This window comes from Enhydra lutris, unplaced genomic scaffold (assembly GCF_002288905.1).
Source record: "Enhydra lutris kenyoni isolate GAN:26980312 unplaced genomic scaffold, ASM228890v2 scaffoldscaffold50, whole genome shotgun sequence".
In the NCBI taxonomy this organism is placed as follows: Eukaryota; Metazoa; Chordata; class Mammalia; order Carnivora; family Mustelidae; genus Enhydra; species Enhydra lutris.
This window is the reverse complement of record NW_019154134.1, coordinates 11,266,204-11,281,133: the sequence shown is the minus strand read 5'-3', so window position 1 is coordinate 11,281,133 and position 14,930 is coordinate 11,266,204. Positions and strand designations below refer to the sequence as shown.

Here is a 14,930-nt window from a genome sequence, read left to right as displayed (position 1 = left end):
TTTTTGATAAGTCTGACTAGGGGTTTATTAATTTTGTTAATTCTTTCAAAGAGTCAGCTCTTAGTTTCATTGATCTGTTCTACTGTTTATTATATCATTTGTTTCTGTTCTAATCTTAATATTATTTTCCTTTTCCTGCTGGTTTTAGGCTTTATTGTTCTTTCTTCAACTCGTTAAGGTATGAGGTTAGGTTGTGTATTTGAGACTTTTCTTGCTTCTTGAGGAAGGCCTGTATTGCTATACACTTCCCACTTATGACCACCTTTTCTGTGTCTCAAAGGATTTCAACTGTCATGTTTTCATTTTCCTTTGCTTCTGTGTATTTTTATTTCTTCTTTAATTTCCTGGTTAACCCATTTATTCTTTAGTAGGATGATCTTTAACCTTTATGTATTTTTGATCTTTCCAAATTTTTTCTTGTGGTTGACTTCAGGTTTTATAGTGCTGTGGTTGAAAAATATGCCTGGTGTGATCTCAGCCTTTTTGTATTGGTTGAGGCCTGTTTTGTGACCCAATATGTGATCGATTCTGAGAATGTTCCATGTGAACTATTCTGCTGCTTTAAGATGAAATGCTCTGAGTATGTCTGTTAAGTCCAACTGGTCAAGTGTGTCATTCGAAGCCACTGTTTCCTTGTTGATCTTCTGCCTAGATGATCTGTCCATTGCTGTGAGTGGGGTGTTAAAGTCCCCTACTATAATTGTATTATTATCATTGAGTTCCTTTAAGTTTGTTACTAACTGATTTATATATTTGGCTGCTCCCAAATTGGGGGCCTAAATATTTGCAGTTGTTAGATCATCTTTTTGAGTAGATCCCTTTATTATGATACAGTGCCCTTCTTTGTCTCTTGTTATTCCTTGGTTTAAAATCTAGTTTTTCTGATGGGGCGCCTGGGTGGCTCAGTGGGTTAAAGCCTCTGCCTTCGGCTCAGGTCATGATCTCAGGGTCCTGGGATAGAGCCCCGCATCGGGCTCTCTGCTCGGCAGGGAGTCTGCTTCCTCCTCTCTCTCCGCCTGCCTCTCTGCCTACTTTTAATCTCTTTCTGTCAAATAAATAAATAAAATCTTAAAAAAAAATCTAGTTTGTCTGATATAAGGAGTGCTCCTCCAGCTTCCTTTTTTTTTTTTTTAAGATTTTATTTATTTGATAGAGAGAGAGATCACAAGCAGGCAGGGAGGCAGGCAGAGAGGGGGAAGCACGCTCCTCGCAGAGCAGAGAGCCCAATGCAGGGCTCAATCCCAGAATCCTGAGATCATGACCTGAGCCAAAGGCAGAGGCTTAACCCACTGAACCACCCAGGCGCCCCCAGTTTTCTTCTGATGTCCATTATTATGATAAATGTTTCACTACCTCCTCACTTTCATTCTGGAGGTATCTTTGAGTCTCAGATGAGTCTTTTATAAGTAGCATATTGATGCATCTTTTTTTTTTAATCCATTCTGATACCCTATGTTATTTGATTGGAGCATTTACAAATGGATTGAATCCATTTACATTCAGAGTAATTATTGATAGATATGAATTTAGTGCCATTGTGTTACCTGTAAAGTCGCTGTTCCTGTAGATTATCTTTGTTCCTTTCCAGTCCTTGCTGCTTCTGGTATATCTTTCCCCCCAGAATCCCTTTTAGTGTTTCTTGCAGGGTTGGTTTAGTGTTCATGAACTCCTTTAGTTTTTGCTTGTCTTAAAACTTTATCTTTCCTTCTATTCTGAATGACAGCCTTGATGGAAATAGTATTCTTGGTTACATATTTTTCCCACTTAGCACATTGAATATATGTTATTCTTTTGTGGTCTGCCAAGTTTCTATGGACAAGTCTGCTGCTAACCTTCTGTGTCTACTCTTGTAGGTGAAGGACTATTTGTCCCTAGCTGCTTTCAGAATTATCTCTTTATCTTGGTATTTTGCAAGTTTGATTATGATATGTCTTGGTGTTTATCTGTTTTTATTGATTTTTGAGGGGCATTTTCTGTGCCTCTTGGATTTGAATGCTTGTTTCCTTCCCCATATTAGGGAAGTTCTCAGCTATAATTGGTTCAATAAATCTTCCACTCCTTTTTCCTGCTCTTTTTTTTTTCTGGGACTTCTATTATATGGATATTATTGTGCTTTGTACAATTGCTGAGTTCTTTAAGTATATTTGTGATCTAATAGTTTTCTTTCCCTCTTCAGCTTTTTTCCCATAATTTTATCTTCTGTATCACCTATTCATTCCTCTGCTTCTTCCATCCTCACTGTGATTACATCCAGTCAGTTTTGCATCTCAGTTACAGGATTTTTTATTTTGGCCTGAAAAGGTTTTAGGTCTTTTTTCTCTGTAGCCAGAGTTTCTCTGGTGTCTTCTATGCTTCTTTCAAGCCATGGTAGTATTCTTAAGACTGTTGTTCTAAAGTCTTGTTCAGATATATTGCTTCTATCTGTTTTGATCAAATCCCAGGCTGTAATTTCTTCTTGAACTTTCTTTTGGGGAGACATCCTCTATCTTGTCATTATGTCTGGGTTTCTGTCTTTTGCATATTATGAAAGCTATGTTTCCTGCTTCTGGAAGTAATACTGTAGTAAGAAGGGGTCATAGACTGTCCAGGGCCTGGTGATTCAGGAAGCGTTTCTAGTGCATGTTGTGTGCACTCTGCCATTATGTTTTGTCTGCTCTTTCCCAGAGGTCAATCCTTTGCAGACTTCTTGCTTGCTTGCTTGCCATGGGGAGTATTTGGACCTTTAACTAGGTGTGCTTTGATTTGTTTATTAAGATAGTTTGATTAAAAAAACAAAAAACAAAAAACCTGATCTGAGAAAAAAGGAAAAGTAACAAAAAAGGAAACAAATATATAAACCTGATTATGAAGGAAAAAAAAATAAAAAAAACCCTGATCCAAAAAATGAAAAAAGGAAACAACAAATGAACAGAACACTATATGCCTGATTCCAAAGAAAAAAAGAAAAAACAAACAAACAAACCCCAAACCACCAAAAATTCAAAATACAAAATACACGAAAAAAGGAAAGGAAGAAATCCTGGTTCTATTTCTTCCAGAACTAAAGCTGACGCTTTGGAGCCCTTTATCATCAGTAGACTTGGTGTATGCAGGGGCGCCGCGGAGGGAGCGGGGCGGAGCTGTGTTGGGCTTCTGAAGCAGAGGCCCAGCAACCTGGCTTACTGTCAGACTTGCCCTAGTAAAGATGCCCCTGCTGGGCGCAGAGGGACAAGGTTTGGTGTGAGCGACTCTAGCCTCCACTGGAAGCCGCTGTGTTTTCTCTAAAGTCCCACGGTGCAGGGGGTGGGGAGTGGGGGTGTCACCCTGTGCTCACCTCCCTGGGGAGGGAGGGAGGGGAACTCGTGACAGCCACTGTTCAGGAGGCCGCCCCAGAAAAGCAAACAGTCTCCCTTCCTGTGTCCCAGACTTCTGTCAGATCCCTGCCCTCAACCTCTCTGTGGCCAGCGTCACAGTTTTCCGTGTGTGTGTGTGTGTGTGTGTGTGTGTGTGTGTGTGTGTGTGTTTTAAAGATTTTATTTATTTGTCAGAGAGAGAATGAGAGTGTGAGCACAAGCAGGGAGAACAGCAGGCAGATGGAGAAGCAGGCTCCCTGCTGAGCAAGGAGCCCGATGCAGGACTTGATCCGAAGACCCCGGGATCATGACCTGAGCTGAAGGTAGATCTTAACCGACTGAGACACCCAGGAGTCCCTTCCCTGTGTTTTTATCTTTGGCTGGGGCTTGGAATTCAAAATGCCACATCTTAAAGGACCTCCCCTGGAGGAGAGCCTCTCACGTTGCGCCAGGCACAGACCTGTCCTAGAAAAGCACTGTAGTGGCTGCGGTCTGGTGAGCACAGCGAGAAGCTGTGATCGGGTTTTCTGCCCCCCGCTGCTGGTGAAGAGCACTCAGTGCCTCCTCATTGGCCTTCTTTGCTTGGAGAAGCAGGATACCCTCTTCCAAAAGGCCTCCAGGAAGGAGCAATATTTCCTCGTGCGACCCAGGGGATCCCTGCACCACGGCCTCCTGTGTGAACCCTGACTTGGCTCCCTCCCCTCCCTGGCGCTGTGACTTTTTTCTCCCCCCCAGTGCATCTTTCTGAACCCCGCATCTGCTACATTCTCTTAAGTTGTACTGATTGTTTCTTAATCCTCAGATAAATTTCCTAGTTGTTCACAGTGATTTGTTGTTGATCAGCTGTGTTCGAGGGTTGAGGCCTGCTCAGTCCCCCTGCTACTCCGCCATCTCAGCTCTTCCTTGGCTAATGGAATCTTTATTCATGTGGAGTAAGCAATGATTTCTGAGCTCAGAGAGGTCAAGTCTTCCTTCAGTTGACAACTCTTTTTCCAGCTTCATCTTTTATTCTCTTTCCCTCAGACACTTTATGTTCCTGATGTATCTGCAAGCAGTATGGTGAAATGTAATCATTTACAGTTTTTCAGCATTTACATGATACCACCGCTGGTCTTGAACAATAGGTCTGGTAGGTACAGAGCCCGGTGGAACCCAGCCAGTTGCTGCGGGTTTGCCCTGACCCAGGGGTTTCGTGGGCACCAGTCTCAGAGAGGTCAGCTCCTATAACAAGTACTCTCAGCCTGGCTTTTCTTCTACGGAGGTTTAGGTTTACTGAGGCAAGGAGGCAGGCTGGCAAAACCTGTAGACGCTGCCCATTTCTGTTGATGCTAAAGAAATAATTTTGGCATATATTGTGGGAAGAACTTTGTCTTTGCGTTATGTCATTTATGACTCAAATTTATTAAGATTTATAAACTGTTTTCCTTGCAATTTAGATTCCCTACAGTATTTTTTATTAATTGATTAGGTAATAAATTCTCTTTTGTTACAAGTAAATTCATCAGAGGCTAGTAATTTTGAAATGGTTTATTTTTTTAAAGATTTTATTTTTAGTAATCTCTACACCCAGCATAGGGCTCAGATTTGCAACCCTGAGATCAAGAGTCGCATGCTCCATCAACTGAGCCTGCCAGGGACCCAGGAATGGTTTATTTTTAATTGCTTTTTTCCAACCCAAATTTGGCAAGAGGTGACAGTAGGAGATCTGGATTGTTGGGTTGGATGATTAGCTGTGGCTGATTCCGTTTCTGGACTCATTTTGTTCAGTGTGCAAGTAGATTCGGAATCCATGATCATAATGTTGGAATTTAATTTAGAATACTAAAAGCAAATACAAATATCGTCCACTAGAGGGAGCTCTGCTCTTTTTTAAAGTTCTCATTTGTATTTAAAAATATATCTTGTACAAGAATGTATAAAGTTTATCTGAATAATTTATAAGAATAAATATATGTTATACGTTATAAGAATATGTTATAAGAATAACAAAGTGAATACCTGTTTACTGCCAATTTGCATCATCTTCTCCAAGAGGTCATCAGTATCCTGCGTTCTGCGTTTATCATTTCCTTGCTTCTCTTTACTGTTTTAACACTTACACTTGTATCCTTTAGCAGTGTGTTTTTTTGGCTTTTGAATATTTTTCTCTGTTTGATCTTTATGTAGCAGATATCATAGAATATGTGTTCTTCTCTGACTTGTTCTTTTATTTCTCATGATGTTTGAGGTTCATCCATGTTGATGTATATATAGTTATGGAATTTTCTCAGCTACTTTATATTCTATCAATATACCACAGTCCCATTTATCTGTTCCCCTTCCACTGGAGATTTGTGTTGCTCTCGTTTCTTTGCTTTTTTTTTTAAGATTTTATTTATTTATTTATTTATGTATTTATTTGTCAGAGAGAGAGAGCACACAAGCAGGCAGAGCGGCAGGCAGAGGCAGAGAGAGAAGCAGTCTCCCCGCTGAGCAAGGAGTCCAATGTGGGACTCGATCTCAGGACCCTGGGATCATGACCTGAGCTGAAGGCATCGGCTTAATAAACTGAGCCACGCAGGCGTCCTTTTTTTTTTTTTTCCCCCCCTCATTTCTTTGCTTTTATAAACAATGCAGCCATGAGCATTTATGGGCATGTCTCCTTTTGTACGTACACGTGTAAGAGTTTCTTTAGGCCACCCAGAGTTACATAGAGTAGAATTAGTTCAGAGGATATTGCACGTTCAACTTTACTACTACTACAACTAAACTGTTTTCCATAGTGGCTACACTAAGTTTTATCTCAGTAGTAGAAAACGTTTAATGTTGACTGACTTAATTTTTTGCCAATCCGGTAAGTGTGAAATGCTTGTGATGTTATTTGATTACTCATGGATCAAGTGTCTTTTGTATGTTTATTCATCATTTCGATTCCGTATCTGGAGATGCCTGGTTCATGTCTTTGGTCTTCTTCAAGATTTTTTTTTTCCTTATAAATTTTTAGGAGTTAAAAAAATGTATATATTCTGGGGGTGCCTGGGTGGCTCAGTGGGTTGAAGCCTCTGCCTTCCACTCAGGTCATGTTCCCGGGGTCCTGGGATCGAACCCCTCGTTGGGCTCTCTGCTCATCAGGGAGCCTGCTTCCCTTCCTCTCTCTCTGCTTGCCTCTCTGCCTACTTGTGATCTCTGTCAAATAAATAAATAAATAAAATCTTTAAAAAAATAAAAAATGTATATATATTCTGGATATTAATCCTTTTTGTCAGTTATTTGGATGCAAAGATCTCCTGTTTTTTTTTTTTTATTTTATTTATGATGTCTTGACAAGCAGAAAAGTTTTTTTATTTTAATGTAAAATGAATGTGTCAAATCCTTTTTTATACTTTGTGGTTTTTGTATCTTGCTTAGCTGGAGTTTCTTCATTACTGAAAGTCAGAGAGATATTTTCTTTTTTAAGATTTTATTTGTTTATTTGACAGAGAGATTACAAATAGGCAGAGAGGCTGGCAGAGGGAGAGGGTGAAGCAGGCTCCATGTTGAGCAGAGAGCCTGACACGGGCTCCATCCCAAGACCCTGAGATCATGACCTGAGCCGAAGGCAGAGGCTTAACCCACTGAGCCACCCAGGCGCCCCTGGAGAGATATTTTCTTATATCATAGTCTAAACCTGTGATTTTTATTCATACTGTGAATTTTGAGATTGTTCTGGTTTTCTGTTTTTGAAAATCAACCTACATCAAACATAAATGGCTTAAAGCATTTTATTCTGCTCGGGGTTTTTGTGTCAAGAATTTAGAAAGAGCTCATCTGGCAGTTTGCCCATTACCCATAAGGCACTAGTTGGACTATGAAATTCACTTTCAAGATGATTTCTTTCTCTGCTCAGAGATGTGGTTGTTGCCTTTGTGCTTCTTGGTCGCTCTCTCTTTTTATATGGGGTTTGGTCCTCTAGCGCATCTTCACATGGGTTATGCTTTTTGCAACATGATGGTCTTAGGGTGGTCACTATCCTTACATGGTGGCTGGCTTTCAATCAACCTTGGTCATGTCCCAAGAATGAGCATCCCAAAAGGAAGTATTTCCTATAGGCAAGAAGAGAAAATTGCTAGGTAGCGAAGAACTATGCCTAGAGTTGGTAATATGTGACTTCTGCCATATTTATCAGAGCAGTCACAGGGATTGCTCACATTTAAGGATGGAGTTAGAGAAATAACCTCATCTTGTTGAATTTTTGACCTCATCAAAGTCACATTGGGGTAGAGAGTCACATTGGGGAAGGTTGGGCAATACTTTCATGGCCATCCTTGCAGAATGCATTCTGGCTACAAGGACATTCATTTGCAAACTATATTCATCCCCTGCATCATGACTCCCCAAATATATCCCATTATGGCGTCTCATAAACCAATCACCGGCCCATAGCACTTCTAAAATACAGTTGAACATGTGTCTGCCATTCCTTGATTAGGGCATAATTCTACTTCCTGTGAGTGATTCTGCATGAGTCCTGGCTCCTCCCGCTGGAGTCTTGACTCTACATGTTAAGTCATTTTTCCTTTTCCATTAGAGATGGCCCATGTTTTGCAGGGGAATAGCTTTTTCATATTACTTCCTGGTTAGCTTGAGATTCTTGACTGTTTTTTGCATTTGAACTGTTTGCTTTTTAGTCCAAGTGGATGGTGATTCTCCTAGTATTACTGTCTTAAAAATTCTGTGGGTTTTCTATGAATTTTACTGTGGCTTATTCCATTAGGCAAAAGTCACACATATGTCTTTGAAACAGGTTCTTTTTTTGCCGGCGGTGCTTAAAAGTCTGCTGTGGCCCATCACCTTAAAGAGTCTTAAACTCTTAGTTTATCCAAGATGGTCTATAAAGTACTGCCTTCAATTTTTTTGAAGTTATAGTAAAAGTCTTTTTTTTTTAAAGATATATTTATTTTAGACAGACAGAGAGAGAGGGAGAGAGAGCGAGCAGACACATGAGTGGTAGAAGGAGCAGAGGTGGAGGAAGAGAGAATCCTCATGCAGGCTCCCTTCTGAGTACAGAGCCTCATGTAGGGCTTGATCTCACAACCCTGAGATCATGACCTGAGCTAAAGTCAAAAATTGGCTGTTTAACCAAATGAGCCACCCAGAGGCCTCAATAAAAGTCTTTTATGTGACTGCCCTCAGACCGTATTTTACTAGAGACATCTTGAATTTGATATTGGTCTTAAGGCTATTTTTACTTTGAGAACCTTTTGTTAGGGTTGAGATTTGGGAATGAGAAATAGCTTTGTTTTTTGATCAAGTCATGGCTCCTTTGTATTTCCTCTAAATTTTGGTTAAAAACTCAAGTGGTCCTCTTTTCCTTTATCTCTATCTATCCGTACCTTGTTACCGAGGCTAAAAGGAACCAGTTGGCACTTTAAGCATTCATACTGGAAAACCCCTTTTCCAGATCCATCTTTTGTGTTTTTCATGTCTCAACTATCAGACAGTTTTGACTGAAATTGGTACCACTATGCAACAGAGGTCTTTCCTACAGCCTTCAACCACAACTTCCTCACAGAGCTGCCAGCCTTTGCCTAACAAGTCTCTCTGAGCTCTCTGGCTTCACTGCCTGTCCTGATAGAAATGCCCCAAATTTCTGTTCAGCCTCTCTGTGGTTGTGTAACAAAACTAGGCGCAAGCATAGTGGCTTCAAACAGTCCTTGTTATTTTCACATACTTTTGTGGGTCAGGAATTTGAGTATATAACTCTATAATTGGATATTGTCGGGGGCTGCTGAGCCTGGAACTTCCACCTCCAGGATGACTTCTGCACGCCCAAGTCTGCAGCTGAGGTGCTCCTTGACCTCAGTTTCCTTCCATGCAGTGTATCATCTTCCACAGCCTCTTTTTGTGGCTTAGGCATCTTAGCATGCTGCTCGTGGGGGTGTGGCCTTCTGTACATGGTGGCTCTTTTCTAAGAGGGAGCTTGGCAGGAAGAGTGGGAGTTCTCAGAGGCAGAGAGGGTGTTACAGGCTGGTTAAGGGCTAGTACTTAGAACTAACACAGTCTCACTCCTATCTTCCATCTTCCAGTTACCAAAGCAGTTGGAAAGGGCTCACCCAGACCCACAAGAATAGAGAAACACACTCTAGCTATTGAAGGGTAGTGGCAAGATCCCTTCCAGAAGAGTATGTGGAGGGGAAGTGTGCTCTGTAGCAGGGATGCAATTTCATGTTTCCCCAAGGGATAACCAGTTGGACCAGAACTCCTTATTGAACAATCCACACCTTCTCATTGATCTGTAATGTCTTTTCTATCATAAATCAGGGTTCTGAAGAAATGGGTGTGTTTGTTTTAGATTGTCTGTCTAGGTCCATCATTTTCACCTGGGAGCCATTTTGCAGGGGACAATATCTGGGAATATTTTTGGTGGTCACCCTTGAGAGGATGTGCTGTTAGCATCCAGTGGTTGGATGCCAGGGAGGCTGCCAACAGGGAGGCACTGCACAGGACAGCTCCCCATAACAAGAATTACCCAGCCCCAATTGTCAGTAATGCTGAGGCTGAGCATCTGCGGTCAGTGCCATCAGTGCTGCCCTGCTGTATTATTTGACTGAGATTTGATGGCTGGTAGGGCAAGTTTCTCATTTCGTTTTTCTTCTTTAAGAATGTCTCGATTGAAAAAAAAAAAAAAAGAATGTCTCGATTGTTTTTGGCCTCTTGCATTTCCATGTAAATTTTATAATCAGTTTATTATATTTCATAGAAAATTTTATATTTTGATTAGAATTTCTTTGTAAGTATATATCTTCATGAGGAATAGTGATGTTGACATTTTACCATTGAATATGGATATTCAATCTTATTATTTACCAACATGATGTATCTCTCTATCGATTTGCTTCATTAATTTCTTTCAATAAATTTTTATAATGTCCTTATTAAAGGGCTGGCATATCTTTTGTGCAAGATGGTTTGTTCTCTTGGCCAGTTAGTTGTGAGGCTTTTAGTAAGTTGCTTTCCTCTTTTGGGACCTCATTTTCCTAAGTAAAAAATGTGATGTTTGGATGCGATCAGCTCTGACAGGCTTTGAAGCCTGAGATCACATGATGAAAGTGTTAAAATGACAGGGAAAACTTTTAGTGCACATAGTAAAAGTAGTCCATTAGGGGGAGCTCTTCTACGTTTCATCTTTGGCTGGGTGGCTGTAAAGCTCCCACCCTGGCCAGCGATAACTGCACATGTTATGACAGAGACCTCCTTTTCCCAGGGCGATGGAAGAACGTGGCCCCCTGGTATCTCTTCAGTCACAGTTCTCCACATAAGAACTTCTGTTTTGGTTTTGGGAAAGTATTACTTGTTTCTGGATGTTGGGGATACAGAAACACATTTTGAACCCAGGAGACTGTTTATAGGTCATCCAATGTAATCCCTTTATTTGACAAATGAACCAACTTTGACTTAGAGACACTGTTGCAGACTATTCATGAGAGAATTAGGGCTGGAATTCAGGTCAGATTTTCACATTTTAGTTGAAGGGGTTGGGAGGGTTAACTGTGGTATCAGTGGTGGACTGGGTTAGGGATGGTGTTGAATTTTTAAAGAACTGACAAATGGGTGACCTGTGATTTCCCTGGACGCATTATATGCGTATGTGAATGTGAGAGTGTGTGTGTGTGTACCCGAGTGTGTGCATGCGTGCTGTACTTTGGTTGACAGTAGGACTTCCATTGTAATTATTAGCTTCTCAGAGATAGGATTGGACTTCTGTAAGCCAGCTTTTGCTTAAGAGGTAGAGTAACTTTGACTGGCTTTAGTGATTTATTTAATTTGTATTTTGGAATTGTTTGGAAATACCTGCCTTGGCAACCTGATTAAAAAATTTCATCTGTCGGGCGCCAGCATGGCTCAGTGGGTTAAGCCGCTGCCTTCGGATCTCAGGGTCCTGGGATCGAGTCCCGCATCGGGTTCTCTGCTCAGCAGGGAGCCTGCTTCCCTCTCTCTCTCTCTCTGCCTGCCTCTCTGCCTACTTGTGATCTCTCTCTGTCAAATAAATAAATAAAATCTTAAAAAAAATTTTTCATCTGTCTTTCATTTTATTTGTCTTTAACTCGACTTAATGATTTCATTTTTTTCTCACTGACTTTTCAAATAAAGTGGAATTACTGGATATTCTTTTAGAGAAGATGAAACTGGACGTTTTTTCATTAGCCATCCTTTTTCAGGTCTATTGTGACTATTTTTGAAATGTTCCTCCATAGTCCTTATTATATGTGATTCTCCTGATTCACCTCAATACAGACTTTTTTGGTAAACTGTAGACATTTAAAAAATTCTTTATTTCTGTATGTATTTAAAAATAAGATATTATCATTTATTTGGATTATTTTTTCTCTGGGTATCATGGATAATATTTTATACCTTTATTTTGGCTTAAATAAATAAAAAAGTAAACTACCTATTGGCTTCCATGTTAACATTAAGAAGGAGAGTTCTTGTGTTACTTTTTCAAGGCAGTGCAATCTATCTTTTTCTAACAGAAAAAGATCCTCTGAGGAAAATGTTTATTTAACTACCTTCTGTTGTTCTTTACCAGGTATAGTCTAGAATAGTTTAAAGATTAGATTGTATTTAGGCTTCTGTGTTAGTCCAAGGAGTGGTGGTGCCAATGTCTTGGAGAGGTAGGACACAGAAGGGTACAAAAGGCAGAAGAAGGACATTGGGCACCTTCTCACCTCCTTCAAGATCAAGGCTTCCATCTCATTGTGAAGTGTTCTGTATTCAAGGATAAGAAGATTGTATTTGAAATAGATGTAAAAATGAATAATAGGCTAAAAGATTTTTGTGCCAATATACTCTTTCTCAGCAAGTGTCACTGAGGATTAGTCTGTCCATAATTTCTCTTTGCATATATAACATTTATAAATTTTGGAGAATTGTGAGACGGTTAAGTATTTTGAGCTGGGTGAAAGAAATGGCTTGCCCTAGCAGCTGTTAAGAACATCTTTAATCATGAAAATCGTTTGATAAGAGAATATATTTCTATTTCTTTATTTCATAACGTGTCACATGTTTGGTTCCTGTTTTTCTTCATAAATGTTTATCTGATAGGGATAATGAATGGACATTAGAAAAACTCATATGTTGGGTACAGTGAGCCACATGTGATAATTTGATTGAGCATGACCTCATTTATTATCTGAGGTTTGGAATTATTATATAAATTCCCAAGGAGACAAGAAATGGGAACTATTGTTAAAATATAGGTATCTCCCATAGACTACAATAATAGAGATTTCTTTCTTGGTTTTTAGATTTCCTCCTTCCTCACCCCTGAAACCATATCCAAAGAAGCCTACATGCCAAAAGGATGTTATTAAATTTCCAGAGTGGAATGACCCCCCACCAAGCACTTCACAAGAGAACATCCCAGTGAGGCCAGTTGTGATGGTAAGTGTGTTACTAAAAGCTGGGCAGGGAGGTGGGGGTGGAACAGGGTGGTGATGGTGGTGGTGGTGGCTGAGGGCAGGGCTAGCAGCCTCCAGATGTGGGAAATGGTCTGTGAACCTTAGTCTACTTCTTTCTGTGAACAATGGTCCCAACATGCTTTAAAACAGTATCTTACATTTCAATAGCTGAGAGAATAGTAAGAAGGAAAGATTATCTGTTAGACTTTTTCTCTTTCCTGATAACATTTTGACTGAATACATGGTAGGTATTTTTTGTAGGTTCAGACAAGCAGGTTTCTGTGGCAACTCCCTTACGATCTCCTTTTCTCCTGTGTTCTAGAAGTTACTCTTCTCCCTCTTTTTATTTTTTTTTATTTTATTTTTTTTTAAGATTTTTATTTAGTTATTTGACAGACAGAGATCACAAGTAGGCAGAGAGGCAGGCAGAGAGAGAGAGGAAGGGAAGCAGGCTCTCCGCTGAGCAGAGAGCCCGATGTGGGGCTCGATCCCAGGACCCTGAGACCATGACCCGAGCCGAAGGCAGAGGCTTAACCCACTGAGCCATCCAGGCGCCCCACTCTTCTCCCTCTTTGTATCTTCCTGAATTTTATTCTAACTATTACTAGTTGAGAGTGGGAATGTTAGGGTGTGAAGTATTTTAGAATGACCCCTAATAATGAACAAAGATAGATTCTGCTAGTTTGGGGAAACCTAAGCTTATTGTAGAATAAAGTAATTTTGGGGGGGTACTTTTTCCTTAAAATAGTACCAGTAGCAGACTACCATGATTGAGACAATGCTAGAAAATAAAATACAGAGAGAAACTTTCATATGGCAGTTTTTAAGAATTGTACCCACATGAATATTTTAAATTAATTTAGTTTGATAGATGTCCAATTCATACTTTTCTTTGCAAAGATGTGATGTAAACATTTTTAGGCAATTTAATTAAAAGAAAAAGCAATTTTTTTTTTTCCTAAAGAGATTGTATTCTCAGTTTGAAGAAAATAATAGTTAAGAAGCTTGGGCTTGGGGCACCTGGGTGGCTCAGTGGGTTAAAGCCTCTGCCTTCAGCTCAGGTCATGATACCAGGGTCCTGGGATTGAGCCCCGCATTGGGCTCTCTGCTTGGCGTGGACCCTGCTTCTGCCTCTCTCTCTCTCTGCCTGTCTCTCTGCCTACTTGTGATCTCTGTCTGTCAAATAAATAAATAAAATCTTAAAAAAACAAACAAAAAAAAAGAAGCAGCAGCTTAGGCTTTGGGACACCTGGTGGCTCAGTTGGTTAAGTGTCTGCCTTCAGCTCAGGTCATGATCTCAGGGCCCTGGGATCAAACCCTGCGTTGGGCTCCCTGCTTAGTGGAGGGTCTGCTTCTCCCTCTCCCTCTGCCCTTCCCTGCCTAGCTCGTGCTTTCTCTCTCTCTCTCTCTCTCTCTTTCTCTCAAATAAATAAAAGCTTAAAAAAAAAAAGAATTTTAGGCTTTTTCAAAGATAATTCAAGGAAAAGAGTGGCACCAGTGACAGAAATAGGGACTCCATAAAGGCTTGCAGGTTTGCAGGATGGCAATGATGGTAATGAATTTGGTTTGGTGATAAATATGGCCTGTATTAAATGGAGTTGTCTTATAGGCAGATGGTGATACAATCCAGGAATGTAAAGGTGAGATCATATTTGGAAGTCATTAATTTATTCATTAACAAATATTAAGTGTCTGCTGTGTACCATGCATTGTGTTAGCTCCACAGATACAGTTTTTTTAATCATTTTTTAAAAATTTATTTATTTATTTTTTTAAAAGATTTTATTGTTTTTTTATTTTTTATTTATTAATAAATAAAAAGATTTGATTTATTTTATCTTTATCTTTTATCTTTAAATAAAAAGATTTTATTTATTTTAAATATTTATTTATTAATAAATAAAAAGATTTATTTATTTGACAGAGAGAGATCACAAGTAGGCAGAGAGGCAGGCAGAGAGAGAGAGAGAGAGGAGGAACAGGCTCCTTGCTGAGCAGAGAGCCCAATGTGGGACTCGATCCCAGGACCCTGAGATCATGACCTGAGCTAAAGGCAGCAGCTTAACCCACTGAGCCACCCAAGTGCCCTAAAAATTTATTTTCAACATAACAGTATTCATTGTTTTTGTACCACACCCAGTGCTCCATGCAATCCGTGCCTTCTCTAATACCCACCACC

At 40.0% G+C, this 14,930-nt stretch overlaps 1 protein-coding gene across 2 annotated transcripts in view; it reads left to right on the top strand.

Annotated features, from left to right (window-relative positions):
* LOC111156939 (DEP domain containing 1B) overlaps window positions 1-14,930 on the top strand; it is an 84,850-nt gene that overhangs the window by 23,575 nt on the left and 46,345 nt on the right. For both annotated transcript variants that reach the window (XM_022518101.1, XM_022518100.1), the window contains exon 3: window positions 12,599-12,734. In XM_022518101.1, the coding sequence (XP_022373809.1) occupies window positions 12,599-12,734 (136 nt within the window). The remainder of the gene's footprint in view (window positions 1-12,598; window positions 12,735-14,930) is intronic.